General features: G+C 31.6%; 2 protein-coding genes across 2 annotated transcripts; both read left to right on the plus strand.

Annotated features, from left to right (window-relative positions):
• The first annotated feature begins 262 nt into the window (after positions 1-262).
• On the plus strand, positions 263-1,582 carry LOC134689902 (uncharacterized). Its single transcript, XM_063549904.1, has one exon. It carries the CDS (start codon positions 263-265, stop codon positions 1,580-1,582), a length of 1,320 nt encoding a protein of 439 aa, XP_063405974.1.
• A 10,170-nt stretch (positions 1,583-11,752) lies between these two features.
• LOC134690008 (uncharacterized) lies at positions 11,753-13,459 on the plus strand. Its single transcript, XM_063550012.1, has one exon. The coding sequence runs from the start codon at positions 11,753-11,755 to the stop codon at positions 13,457-13,459; it is 1,707 nt and encodes a 568-aa protein (XP_063406082.1).
• The last annotated feature ends 2,013 nt before the right edge of the window (positions 13,460-15,472 follow it).

The raw sequence follows: 15,472 nt of genomic DNA on the forward strand, positions 1-15,472 counted from the left end.
CTGTTCAAAGATTCATAATAAAATCAAAGCATACATGGAACATGATATTATAAATTTAAAAGATTTTGAAAAGGAGGATTTTGCCACTTCAGTACGTAAAGTTGATCTTGAAAACTTAGTATGTACAATCCATGACAAACACAAGTGTTTTGTTTTCTGTAGGGATTGCAAAGAGCCCTCTTGTTCCAAATGTTTAATTGAGACTCATAAATTGCATGACTATAAAGACCTTGACGTTGAATATATAGGAATAATCTCTGAAATGAAGGAACAAATAAAACGATTCGAAGCCAAACTTAAAATTTTTAGTTATGGAAAGGAACTACTACAGAAAAAGCTTTCTGATGCTGCTAACAATTTTAAGGAAACAAGGAACTTAATTCTGAAAACTGAGAAAGAAATGAAAGAGGTCATTTCAAAAAATGCAAAAGACCTCTTACAAGAACTTGAAGCAAAATGGAAACCATTAGAAAATATCATCAAAACAGAACTTCTGACAACCACAAGGAACATAGAGAAGATGGAAACCGAGAAGAATAATATGTACCAAGCATTGCAGTCTCATCAAGCCATAGACATTTTCTTTACAAGCAAAACTTTAGATAAGTCATTGCCACAATATTCACATAAAAAAATCAAAATAAATAAAACAAATTTTATTCCCGCAAATATGGAAGTGAAAAAAGGAGGCCAGTCAGTGTTGGGTGATATTTATACAATTCTGGACTTGGAACTTATAAACACTTATCATAGTAACGTTGAAAATGTAACAAACATAGTATTCTGCAGTGACAAAACAGCATTTATAGGAAGTGCCATTGGTAAAAAAATACAAAAAATAATATTTGAAACTGAAAATATCAAAGTAGAAAGAGAAATTAAAACAGAAGTATATGATATGGCCTTGATTAAGGACCATGATATGCTTGTGTCAACTGGAAAAAGTGATCTTTTAATATATACCAAAGATGGACAATTTACCACATTTAAGTCTTTTCCCACCTTTATTACTGTAAGTGTTCATGTTACTAAAGACAAAAAGATAATAGTAGGGTTAATAGAAGATAGTCCTGATGGATTACTTATTACAAAAGATAGTCACAGAAAAGTTGTTATTATGAACCAGGATGGGGACATACAACATACTATTGAATATGATAGGAACAATCAGAGATTGTTAACATTTCCTAATCGAGTTAAAAGTTTCAATAATAAGATAGTAGTTGTAGATATTATGAACAAGGAATGGGAGGGTAAGGTAGTAATGTTTGATTATGGGGGACAACTCCATTGGACCTACAATGGATGTAATTGCATCATTTCTGATCAGGTTAAGTTTTACCCAACAGATGTGGCAATAACCTCGACAGCAATGATTTTAGTTTCTGACCAATACAATTATGCTTTACATGTATTAAGTCCTGCTGGAGAGCTAATTGTATGTAAAGATGTAAAAGTTTTGGGCATAAAATTACCTATCAGTCTTGCTATTGACAATAATGAAGTTTTATGGATTGGATGTAACACATGGACAACAGATGAAATTAAAAAAGCTAAGATAATTTGTGTTAAACTAAGTTAAGGATGTACTTAACTCAGGTTTAGAAATTTTTGTCAGTTTTAGATGTCTTGATTTGTAATAGGGCCTGGTGAGTTAAAAATGTTAATCAGTCATCTCAGCTAGTGTAAGAAAAGGGTTTATCATTCAAGTTTTTTATAAGCCATATTAGTGTTAGAACAGTTATTTATTTGTCATATATATCAGCACTAGAAACATGTTTATTTATCATTAGTCACATAACAAGTAATGTTAGTGTTAAAAAACCGTTTATTAGCCATGTTAGTGGTAGAAAAGAGTTTAATGGTCGTGTTAGTGTTAAAAAAATTTGTAAGGGTTCCGCGGAACCCAGTGTCTCGCCTACTTTTGCTGTAAATCACAGGCTAAACAAAAATGAGGAAAAAAATCAATAAAAATATTCCTCTTGATACTATCTTATGATTGTAAGAAGCTTCTGTCCAAGTTTGGTAAAAATCTAGAATAATTGATGAATCTAATAAATGTTTTGAAAACTTTAACTGCAGACTGTATGTAATGTTCACTGGAAGAAAATCGAAGTCCATTTAAAAGTAAAATACAGAAAAAATGGAGTTGTCTTTTTACAAAATTTACTTCTGGATACTATCTAATGATCATAAATAAGCTTTTGTCCAAGTTTAGTACAAACCCAGGATAGTTTAAGAAAGTTATTAAAATTTTAAAAACTTTTACCACAGAGTGAATGTAATGTTTCCCCGACAAAAAAACTAAGTCCATTTATAAGTAAAATACAGAAAAAATAGAATTTTATTTTTACAAAATTTACTTCTGGATACTATCTTATGATCATAAACAAGCTTCTGACCAAGTTTGGTAGAAATCCAGTATAGTTTAAGAAAGTTATTAAAATTTCAAAAACTTTAACCACAGAGTGAATATTTGTGGACGCCGCCGACGACGACGGAAAGTAGGATCGCTTAGTCTCGCTTTTTTCGACTAAAGTCGAAGGCTCGACAAAAAGGATATAGTCATGTGGGTGTTAGAAGTCAATTTAAAAGTAAAATATGGAAAAAAATAGAATTTTATTTTTACCAAATTTACTTATGATCATAAAGATAAGATAAGATAAATGTATTTGATTAAAGTGTTACGTATTGAAACTAGGTGCAATGGATTGTTTCAGTTTGGTAAGGTCTTTTGAGTCTTGCACTGGTCATTAAAAGCAATAAAACTCAACCATCAATTTAACCTTTAATTCAAATAAATTTTATGTATTATGATAAATACAAAAAACAAGCGAAAACTTTGGAATATGTTTGCACTGCGTTTATAACAAAAAATTAAGGTTATAACTGTCACTTCTGTCAACATGAACATGTCTTGAGTGGATCCATCTCATAGAACAGCATTAACCATTTTTTGGAGTTTCATTTATTCCTTGTGATACCTAAAAATATAATTTTAATCATAAAATATTCTTTAAATCATGTCCTTACCACAATTACGGTAAGAAACTAGTGTTGCTTACGATTACCGGTAAACCAGACTTTTATTCAATTTTGATAGATTTGATATAAATTTATATTGAAATCATTAAATAGTTATGTTTTCTTTTAAAATGTCGTGTTAATTAATTTGACAGATGATTGTCCAGTATATTGATTGCTATTCTTAATCCAAAAAAATAAAATTCATTACAACTTGTCTCTTCGCTCGGGGCAAGATCATAAGGGAACATAATTTGTATACATTTACTTCATTATTTCATTTTTGTTCAGACCTAAATCTGAATTTGAATCATTTCAAATTGAAACATTACACATTATTTTCAGAGAAAAGAAGTAAATGAAAGAATCATCGGTTTCAGACATTTAAAATTCTGGGAGATCAAGATTTTTTTCCAATCTGAAGTTAGTACAAACGCCGTAGTTCATATGGTGTATTTGATTATTAAAAGTCAAATTTCACCAGGAATCTTCACAGACAAGCCTTATAATACCAAAGAACAAACTTCAATTCATCATATTAAAAAAAACGTATTTCATGTCTGACTTTGACACTGACACTCATACCACATCTTCTTATATCAATATGTAGGGTACTATAGATAAAGCCTTCAAACATCATCTTAAACTACCGGTTAGCTGGTTAATCAGTCGAACAATTATCCGAGTAACCAGTTAGACAAAAGTGAACGATTTGACAACACTATTAAAAACTTTAGTGGGGTTATGCATGTTAACTTGGTACTTATTTTAAGGGGAAAACTTGCGCAATCAAAAGTAATCTGTTAAATCACAAATGAACCCCTACAGAAAAAAAAGTTGAGGGCCAGTTGATGACCATGTGGCAGACAGTTGAGGGCTAGCTGTTTTAAGCAAAATGGTTGAGGGCTAGGTGTTGAGCATCTTAGCTCAACTCAAACCTGGCCAAGCACTGTATGTTGGATAGATGTCGCTCAACTGGCCCTCAACTGAAGCTGGCCTTTAAGTTGAGGAAAAGTTGAGCAATTGATCTTTGATTTTCATATAGTTGAGCAAAAGTTGAGCTTTCAGACTTTGAAATTATTGTAGTTGAGCAAAAGTTGAGCATTCAGACTTTGAATTTTTTGTAGTTGAGGAAAAGTTGAGCGTTCAGACTTTGAAATTTTTGTAGTTGAGGAAAAGTTTAGCGTTCAGACTTTGATCTTTTTTTATAGTTGAGCAAAAGTTGAGCAATTAGAAATATGACCTGGTGATATAAATGTTATGTGCCATCTGTTTTATATGTCTTTAGTGCAAATGGACAGGAAGTATATTATAAATGTACACAAAAGTTTGAGGCAAAATTAAAGGAAGCACATGTTTTCAATTTTATACATTTTTTTTGTATTTTAACTTAACTACATCTTTGACATAAAGATAAAAAACAAACAGTATTTCTTTTATTATAGAACATATAAAATATTTAAGATTTAGGTAATTAACAATTATTAGTAGGGGTAAATCTCAAAGTGATCACACTGTCACAATACCCAAAAGAACCTCAAACATTTAAAATTTGAACTGGGTTTGAGCATGCACATGGCAAGCAAAGATGTCTTCTAACTATCATGAATAAAATATAACTTTTACAATGAAAGTAGAAAAGTGCAGTGTATTCTTCTGATGACATGACTCTTGGATTTAGGAAGATTGATGTTTAAACACATATTCTGGAAACATCTGTTGGTAAGTTCATTGGATTAGATTTTATTACCACCATTTTGAAAAAGTGTATAATTATGCTCTTTTAGGTTAAAATAGTGATATTTATAGTGTTTTCTTTATAAACTTAAAAGAGTGAAGAAAAAAATTAAACAATATATTTATGCATTAATTTATATTTTGTCAAAATGTGTAAGACAGGAGACATGTTTGTTTTATTATTAAGACAATTTGTTTTAGAAAGTATAACTAATAAAATAAGAATATTCTAATATGAATTTGGTATAAAACTAGAGATCTATTTTTGTTTGCTAGATAAATTCTAAAAAGCAAGGATATAGCATTTATGTAGTCTGTTGTGAGATAAGATCTTTCAGCAGTATTTTGGCTATAAAAATACACAAATACACAATTTAAATATGTTTTTCTACAATGTGTAGTCATCAGTTTGCAATCACCACATAATGCTCAACTTTTTAAGACCTAGCCCTCAACTTTTAATGACCTGGCCCTCATCTTTTGGCCACCTAGCCCTCAACTTTTAATGACCTGGCCCTCAACTGTTAGCTAGGTAGCCCTCAACTCTAATTGCTCAACTGTTAGACACCTAGCCCTCAACTATGATATTTTCTCAACGTTGCTCAACTCATTTGCATAAAGTTGAGCATTGATAAGTTGAGGGCTACCTAATTTGCATGGCAAAAATCCAGCTATCCCTCAACTGGCCCTCAACTATTTGCTCAACTGATGGCCAGCTAGCCCTCAACTGTCCCTCAACTGTTAGCTCAACTGGCGGCTAGTTGAGCAATGCAGTTAGCCTAGTGATCATTTTTTCTGTATGGGAAAATGTTTATTTGGAATGCCTGAATTCTAACAAAATATTATTTCCTCTTCAAAATCCTGGATTCACAATTGGTGTTTTAAACTGAAGAATACATTTCAACTCATTTCTGTGCTGTATGTACTAGTCCCAAGAAACTAGTGCATGACGTTTAAAGATTGTTCCAGTCTTTGTCTTGAATATTTGATTTTCATAACCTTGTATATAAATGTCATCATGGGTATTGTCCATGTTTTTAGATCTTCGTTTTGATATGTAGTTTGTTATAAAGATACAGTTTTAAAATTTTTTACTGATCTATGTTTCATATGCAACCATTTCACAGATCTTAAATTTTATAACCAAGTTACTGTATTAGTTATTAGTTATCAGTATAATACATTATACAGCTTGTCTTGTTTTACACAATCATATTATAAGTGTAAATCTACTATATAGTAGGTATTTTCATTATGTTATTATGTTAAACTAAAGGACCCTGTGCACAATCAAAATGGTGGTATCTAATTCAGTGTACTTACCAAAAGATATGCTCCTAAATCCAACAGTCAATGCAAGTCATCAGAAAATAAATCTGCACTTTTAATGTCAAGAACTATTTGGAACTATTTCATCTTCATCCAATATAAACTACATTTTGTTCAGGAGAGAAGACATCTTTGCTTGTTGCCTGTATATCCATTGCAAGTTCAAATTCTAAATGTGTTGGTGGTTGTATATAAGGAGTTATAAATCTGATTTCTTTGAAAAATGCCCCAATTGAATAATGTTTATAGTTTCCTATATCTTGAATATTTTATATAAATTGTATATCATAATAAAAAATTATCTATTTATTGTTTATCTGTATCAGTGTATGTTTTAGTAATAATAATAATTGAACAAAAATGTATAAATCCATGTTCTACCCTACATTTGTCCTCACACTGAATGTTCATGTCATTTCCTGTCCAGTTCACAAAGATTAATGAAATGCAGATGGCAGTGGGCCGGTCTTTACATTTCTTTGACATGTTTAATTGATGATAAAGAATTAATGCATGAAAATAATTTGTGTATACATTTTTTCCATGATAAAGTCATCATTCAACACTCTTTCCATCACAAAAATATTCTAAGTCAAGATTCCATCCTCTTTTCCATTTTGAACATTATTTAAGTCCACTTTCCATCTACAAAGTTTTATTAGTCTACTTTCCATCCCAAAAGTATTTTTTCCATGGAATTCCATGGACAGTTGTCCATCTTATCAAGAAAAAGGATGGAATAAGTTACACATATAAGTTTTCCATCAGTGATAGAATATTTTTCCATTTAATTCCATGGAAAAAAAACAAATTTCCATTATTTTCCATCATTTTATCATGGAAAAAGTAGAGCTGCATGGAAAATCTAGGGATGGGCTATTATATGAAGTTTGTAGATCATAAATGATGCTTATCTTTGTAGATAGTCATTGATCATTCCCATACATATTTTTGCTGAGCTAATAAAAGAATATCTGATCAATATTCAATAAATGTTTAACTCTTTCATGTCATCTGGAGCAAAGAGCCAGTGTGAGCTAAAATACTGTTTTTGGCATCAATTATTTATGTCCTAGATGTCGTTCAGCTGTAATCCAAACTTGATCCATATCATCCTAGTCAATCATCAAATGTTGATGTTACATAAACTAGAAGCTCTCACATTTGATGCTACATAAACTAGAACTAGAGGCTCTCAAGATCCTGTGTCGCTCACCTGTATCTACTTGGTGTTTTGGAATTCATGTAAAACAAGGTTTAAATCACAATAAATTGTATTAGTTACCCTAATAATGATTGAGGCACTGGTTTATTTGGCCCAGTAGTTGAATTAAGAGCAGGTCATCCCACTAGACTCACAATAGTTATGGAGTCTAAAGAACCCTTATCATTATCTAAATTAGTTTTCAAGTTGTGACCATTTGAATTTGTTTTTTTACAATTTTCCCTTCGACTTCTATAGTAAATCCCTATGTTCTATTTTAAGCCATGGTGGCCATGTTAGTTGATTGGCAGTCATAGGATATATTATTGAATTAAGATACCAATTGAAAATTGTCGATAAGTTTAATTGGACCTGTATATTCAGTGGTGGATCCATAAATTTTCATAAGAGGAGACCCACTGACTGCCTAAGAGGGGGCCAGCTCCAGTCATGCTTCAGTGATTTCCTCATAGAAAATGTCAATGGAGGTCCAGTGGAATATCAGTGGATTCCACTGGATTCCAGTGACTCATTGGAATTCCACTAGTTAATCATATAAAACTAAAAATTCCAGTCAAATTCAATTAGTGATTCTTCTGGAATGACATTGCAATAATGACAATGGAAAATTTTACCACTGTAATTCCAATGGAATACTATATACATTTTTCCTTGATTTAAATATATACATGCATTTATAACTATTTTCATGCAATTAAACATGTTAAAATACCTTGGAAAACCAAGTGTACATAAAAAAAGCTCATGAGTAGTTTGATAATTGAGTGATGATAAACAATGAAAAAAAAAACCTGGAGTGCACTTTAAAAGATTGTTTCCAAAAATTGAAGCAAGGTTGCATGATTTATCATTACAATACTGATGGTCATTAAATGTTTTTGATAGAAAAAAAGTACTGACATTAAATTCTAATAGCTATTATCAGTACAATTCATTTGTACCTAGTCCAAATAATTATGATGCCTTGAAAGGCTATTTAATTGTTGTTTAGACACCTTCTGTAGCAACATGCAAAGCCAAACAATTATATTGCCATTCTGTTGAAAAAAGTTTTTAATGCAACTCAAGTGTGTAGCATGATATGAAAAATGATCACAAAGGAAAATGCACAAAATAGCGATAACAATATTTAACATGTTCAAGAATGTGACCAACCGGAATTAGACTATTTACCAATCACATAAGCAACACAACAGGTGCCACATGTGGAGCAGGATCTACTTACCCTTCCGGAGCACCTGAGATCACCCCTAGTTTTTGATGGGGTTCGTGTTGTTATTCTTTAGTTTTCTATTTTGTGTCATGTGTACTATTGTTTGTCTGTTTGTCTTTTATATTTTTAGCCATGCGTTGTCAGTTTATTTTAGATTTGAGTTTGACTGTCCCTTTGGTATCTTGCGTCCCTCTTCAATAAAAAACCAAAAACTGCAAAACTTTCTTAAAATTACCAATTCAGGAGCAGCAACTCAACAACAGGTGTCTAATTCATCTAGAATTTACAGACAATGACAAAAACAAAGGGCTCTGGGCGCCAAGTGATGAGAAAAGCTAACATGACCTTTCAACAAAATAATAATAAAACTATAATTTGCTAAAAAAAGATCAACTGGGTTCGGCTTTGAGTCATATGATCAACTGTTCATTTGTGTGATTCTGGGAAGATTGGATTTACTTAAAAGCAGTTTTACTTAGCAACATTGGTCATGCTAGTTGATGGATCAAAATCTACAGATGTAATTTTCAAGTTACATTCAGGTGTAGTTCAATAAAATTTTGCCAAATAGATTCATATTTTCAGAGAAAATTATGTTTTGAAATTATGAAGACTGGTAGATCATGCTAACAAGTGATATATTTCGATCATATGACCTTTTAGATCATATAAACTAAACAACAATTTCTGTCCTTATTAAGTGCACTTTTCAAATGTGTAATTTTAAATGCTAAATATGTAGACCTCTTTTTAAATATTTGAATGACAAAAGCTTTCAAAGTCTCTATAAAGTCATGTACATGTATTGTTTGACATTGTTGTAATTTTTTTTTACAAATTAGAAGTAGGAAATATTTTAAAATCACCTATAGAGTAACTGAATAAAAACACTAGCGGCTGTCAAGTGCCTAAATTGCTAACCTGTTATTTTTTCTGCTTAAATCTTTCATCCATGATTATTTATGCTTTTCAATATATATTAATGAGTGGGTTAAACATGCCATTCAAAGTGTCATGCATCTGTCATATTTTCTTCAAAGGCAAATAAATGCAACTTACCCACATATGTTCTATTTTAGCCAAAAACAAGGGGTGATCTCAGGTGCCTAAGGCAATTTCAGTAAAGATTTTGTTCTAATGCAATAGAACAATGTAGTTTATTCACATAATAGATCATCTTAGTTGATAGTTAGTTATCATTACACAGTAATCAAGTGTAATTCATGTTATAAAGAAATATCTCTACATTATCAGTTAATTCTTAGTTACTGGTGCTGGGCAGGGGCCAGTATATGCTTAAAGGCCATCATCTTGCATCCATTGTTCATGTCCTCTGTCTCACCAGGAGTAAGTTTGGTAAGGTTTACAATCAATCCCCAATATAAAGTCCATGATATCAGGATAAAAGAGGTTTCATATAGATGAATATTTACTTATAATTACATTAGATGGATGTTTCATTATAATACTTTATTCTGATTGGCTAACTGCACATCACATGTTATTCTTTAAGCAATTGCATATACTCAATAAAATTTTCATTCATGATAACACGACGTCACAAAATAAAGTGCACAGGTTAATTAAATAACAAGAGACTGTCACAACGACAGCAAACCGGATTTATTAACATTTATTTGTGTCCTGGCAATATCACAAGAACCATTACTGATGATTGGTGAAAGTGAAAATCGTCAATATCAAATTTGACCTCTATTTTGTCATCAGTATCAACATATAAAAATTTGAAAAGCTTTGGTTGAACGGTTCATGAGAAAATGCAAGGACACGACTGGAAACACCATTTTTTCAATCTTTCAAGAACCATAACTCCTGAACGGTAAAAGTCAAAATCGTCATTATTGAACTTGACCTCCATTAAGTCATCAGTAATAACATATTAAAATTTGGGAAGCTTTGGTAGAACAGTTCATGCGTAAATGCACGGACACGACTGGAAACGCCATTTTACGATATTTCAAGAACCATAACTACTGAACTGTAAAAGTCAAAATCATCATTTTTAAACTTGACCTCTATTTTGTCATCAGTAGCAACATATTAGAATTTGAAAAGCTTTGGTTGAATGGTTCATGAGAAAATGCACGGACAAGACTGGAAACACCATTTTTCAATCTTTCAAGAACCATAACTCCTGAACGGTAAAAGTCAAAATCGTCATTATTGAACTTGACCTCCATTTTGTCACCAGTAACAACATATTAAAATTTGGGAAGCTTTGGTAGAACAGTTCATGCGTAAATGCACGGACACGACTGGAAACACCATTTTTCAATCTTTCAAGAACCATAACTCCTGAACGGTAAAAGAAAAATCGCCATTATTGAACTTGACCTTCATTTAGTTGTCACTTACAACATATTAAAATTTTAAAAGTTTTGGTTGAACGGTTCATGAGTTAATGCACGGACAACATTCGATTGCCGCCCGCCCGCCGAGCATCCCCAAATCAATAACCGACATTTTTGTCACCAAAATCCGGTTAAAAACTTGATAAAAATGGTGTTTTCAGGATTTTAACTAAAAAATTATAAGTATTGAATGCTTCTTTTTGTAACTTCATAGGGTTGTAAAAGCGTTGACTGTGCGTACATTTTAAGGGTGAAGCGCTTCCACGCTTCATACAAAATGTACTTCAGTCAACGCTTTTACACCCCAATAAAGTTACAAAAAGAAGCATTCAATTCTTAAGTAGAATGTGAAAAATGAATTATTTTGTATTGCTTTTCTAATCATGCTTTAACATTTACACTAGGAAAAGGCCTAAATTGGATCATTAAAGTTTACGTTGATGACCAAAAAAGTCAAGCTGACAAGTGATTGCAATCACTCACTAAAAACTTTTATGTCATAACAGCTATAGGTATAAACTTTTGAAAAAACTGAGTTATTCTATTTCTCTTCTTTTCTTAGAGATCTTCTCAATAATTCAATCTCAAATTTATGCTACATATTTGTATACCCCTTTTCATTTTAAATCTTTTGTTTGCTAGCACTGTCCTAAAACTATTAAATGATTAACTACACATTTAATTTTATCTGCCCTTTACCTTAAACATTTATATGATAAAAACTATTGAAGCATATATATATTTATCATGTCATGTGATTGTATTGTATGACCTTGTTATCATTTTACCTGTAAAAATCTTACAATAAGGAAATAATTATATATCACCCCATAGTCATTCAATACCTAAAAAATGGCGTTTTCCCAGTCAATAGGGAAAGCACAGACTCCAGCTTTGTGTCAGTTCTGTGAAGAATCACCAGACATTAAGTGGAAGTGTATAAACTGTGACCTATTCTTATGTCAAAGGTGCTGTTCAAAGATACATAGTAAAATCAAGGCATCTATGCAACATGAAACTATAAATTTAAAAGATTTTGAAAAGAAGGATTTTGTTTCTTCAGTACGTAAAGTTGACCTTGAAAACATGGAATGTACAATCCATCCCAAACAGAAATGTTTTGTTTTCTGTAAGGACTGCAGTGAGCCCTCTTGTTCCAAATGTTTAATGGAGACTCATAAATTGCATGACTACAAAGCCATCGAAGAAGAGTATAAAGAAATAACCTCTGATATGGAGGAACTAATAAAACAATTTGAAGCTAATCTTAAACTCCTCAGAAATGAAAAGGAACATCTAAAGAAGAAGCTATCTGATGGTGGTGACAATTTCAAAGAAACAAGGGATTTAATTTTGCAAACTGAGAAAGAAATGAAAGAGGTCATTTCTAAACGTGCCAAAGAACTTTTACAAGAACTTGGAGCAAGATGGAGTTTATCCTCAAATGTTATCAAAATGGAAATTTCAGCCATCACAAAGAATGAGGAGGAGATGGGAACAAAGAACAATAACCTATACCAAGTACTGCAGTCTCATCAAGCCAGAGACATTTTCTCTGCAAGTAAAACTTTAGATACATCATTTCCATGTTACTCACTGACAGTAAAAGAAATCATAACAAATAAAACAAAATTCATTCCAACAAATATGGAAGTGAAAAAAAAATATCAGTTAATGTTGGGTGACATATATACAATTCCAGTCTTGAAGGTGATAAACACTTATCACAGTGATGTTGAAAATGTGACAAACCTTGTATTCTGTAGTGACAATACAGCATTTATAGGAAACAATGCAATTAAAAAAATTCAAAAGATAAATTTTGAAACTCAAAGTATCAAAATAGAAAGAGAAATTAAAACAGATGTAACTGATATGGTGTTGATTAAGGACCAAGATATACTTGTTTCAACTGGAAAAAGTGATCTCAAAATATATACTAAAGATGGACAATTAACTTCATTTAAGTCATTTTCTCCCCTTAAAACTGTTTGTGTTCATGTAACTAAAGACAATCATGTAATAGTTGGTTTAGTTGAATCTAGTTCTGATGGATTAATCATTACAAAAGCAAGTCACAGAAAAGTTGTTATTATGAACCTGGATGGGGACATACAACATACAATTGAATATAACAGGGACAATCAGAGACTGTTAACATGTCCTTATAGAATCAATAGTTTAAATGATAGTATAGTAGTTGTAGATATTATTAACAAGGAATGGGAGGGGAGGGTAGTAATGTTTGATTATGGGGGACAACTCCATTGGACCTACAATGGATGTAATAATATCATTTCTGATCAGGTTAAGTTTTATCCAGGAGATGTGGCAATAACCTCTTCAGCAATGATTTTAATTTCTGAACAGGGTAATCATGCAATACATATATTAAATCCTGCTGGAGAATTTATTGTATGTAAGGATGTTAAGGCCTTAGGAATAGAATTACCTATAAGTCTCAATATTGATAACAATGAAGTGTTATGGATTGGATGCAACACATGGGAAACAGACAAAAATAAAAATGCTAAGATAGTATGTGTTAAACTAACTTAATTTGGAAGTTTCTGTCACATAATACATCAAACATATTAACAGTAAAATATTCACATATTTGTATTTATCTGAAAAGGCAAATCTATGTTTTGATCTCTAAATATTTACAATACACAGTATAGTCCAGTCAATCCAGCATACATTTGACCCTAACCTGAAAGTAATTGCAAAGGAAGATTTTTAAGTTTTAATCTTTAGCATTATACCCCAAATATACACAGAAAAAGTCCCATCAAATCTTACTTGAGGAAGACTAAAACAAGAATGTGTCCCCAGTACACAAATGCCCCAATCGCACTATCATTTTCCATGTTCAAAGCAATGGACCGTGACATTGGGGTAAAAACTCTAATTTGGCATTAAAACTAGAAAGATCATATCATAGGGAACATGTGTATCAAGTTTGAAGTCGATTGGACTTCAACTTCATCAAAAACTACCTTGACCAAAAACTTTAACCTGAAGCGGGACAGACAGACGGACGGACGAACGGACACACAGACCAGAAAACATAATGCCCCCCTACTATCGTAGGTGGGGCATAAAAATCACCTATGGAGATTTGCATTGAAAAGAGAGACAAAATTACAACTTTACCGATTCTATTCATCAGGATGAATTTTGATTTTTTAGTGGTTTTTAAAGTTTTAACACACAACTCTATAGGTGTTTTCATATCTTTTATCAAGCTATAAATTAATCTAGATTTCCTATTTCCTTAGTTGAGGGGGAATATTACTATTTTTTGAATTTTTCAACATGTCAAGGTAGAGAATCTCAAATTTAATAAAAATAATAAAGCATGTATTCTTCTTTTTGAGGTTGACAGATTCGTTAGATTATAGTTTCTTTAGACTTTGTAAGACTTTGAAAAATATAATATACAAATATAAACAATACCAAACTTTCACATTTTTTTTCAAAATGGTCAAAAAGCTTCAAATATGCAATTTCTTTAATTACAAATGCACACACAAAAAAAACTACCCATAACACTTTAGTTTTGTACATTTCATGAGCAAAAGATAATATAATTTAGTCAAATACAAAGTACCATACTTTACATATATTTCAAGAAAACCAACCAAAAACTGACCAAAAAGAATGATTATTTGCGGAGTTATCTTCCCTTCCATTGTTAATAGGAAATTAAAAATGCTGATTATGAGTTTTTCTCAAGTTAGATTTTATGGGACTTTTTTCTGTGTATATTAAGGGCATAATGCTAAAGATAAGAACTAAAACATTTTCTGTTGCAATTAGTTTGAGGTTAAATCTTAGTTTGACTGAACTAATAGAGGACCCTTGATTATAGTATTTCAATTTCTTTGAATTGTCTCCACTATGTCAATTGTATTAAATAATCCTGAAATTAGGTATTATATACCAGAAAAGTTCATGACCTGGGATTATTAGAATGTGATCTCTGAGTGTAGGTTTTAAGCAGAGGCCAATGTAGGTGGGAGCAATGTGCCTGGGACCCCCACCCCTTTTTGGGGAAAGTTTTGTTGATTATATAGAGAATCAGTTAAGTACACTGAGTAGGGAATGTTTTAGATGTAATTATTTTCATAGAACAATGTAGTTTGTAGTTTAATCATGTTCATTTGGTTGGCTAAGTTAGGGATCATCATGTAATTAATGAAATAAAGGAATTTATCAACAATTTTGAGTTCATTCATCCAACGGTCCAGTTATAGCTCTAAAGTGCCATCCTTTGCTTTCATAGTTCCTGTCTGTCATTTGTCAGTCAATTTAAAAAAAAAAACATTTTTGACTGAAACTGACAATTGTAAGGTGTATCCTGGAGAAAACAAGATGAAACTGAGAAATTCATCATGCACTTGTTGAACTAGAAATATTGAACAAAGAAAATTGAAATTCAAACAGCTGTGGCAATATTTGATGATGGGTTAAATCCATAGTTACAATTTTCAAACTCGATTTACGACTCTCATCATAGTGTCATGACTGAGGATTCAGGTAAAATTTTGCATAGTAGTTTCATCAAAG

This window comes from Mytilus trossulus, chromosome 1 (assembly GCF_036588685.1).
Source record: "Mytilus trossulus isolate FHL-02 chromosome 1, PNRI_Mtr1.1.1.hap1, whole genome shotgun sequence".
Classification (NCBI taxonomy): Eukaryota; Metazoa; Mollusca; class Bivalvia; order Mytilida; family Mytilidae; genus Mytilus; species Mytilus trossulus.

What these genes read in the sequence shown, in the direction of transcription:
- LOC134689902 (XM_063549904.1), top strand. Translation starts at nt 263, where the DNA reads ATGAAGGAACAAATAAAACGATTCGAAGCCAAACTTAAAATTTTTAGT.
- LOC134690008 (XM_063550012.1), top strand. Translation starts at nt 11,753, where the DNA reads ATGGCGTTTTCCCAGTCAATAGGGAAAGCACAGACTCCAGCTTTGTGT.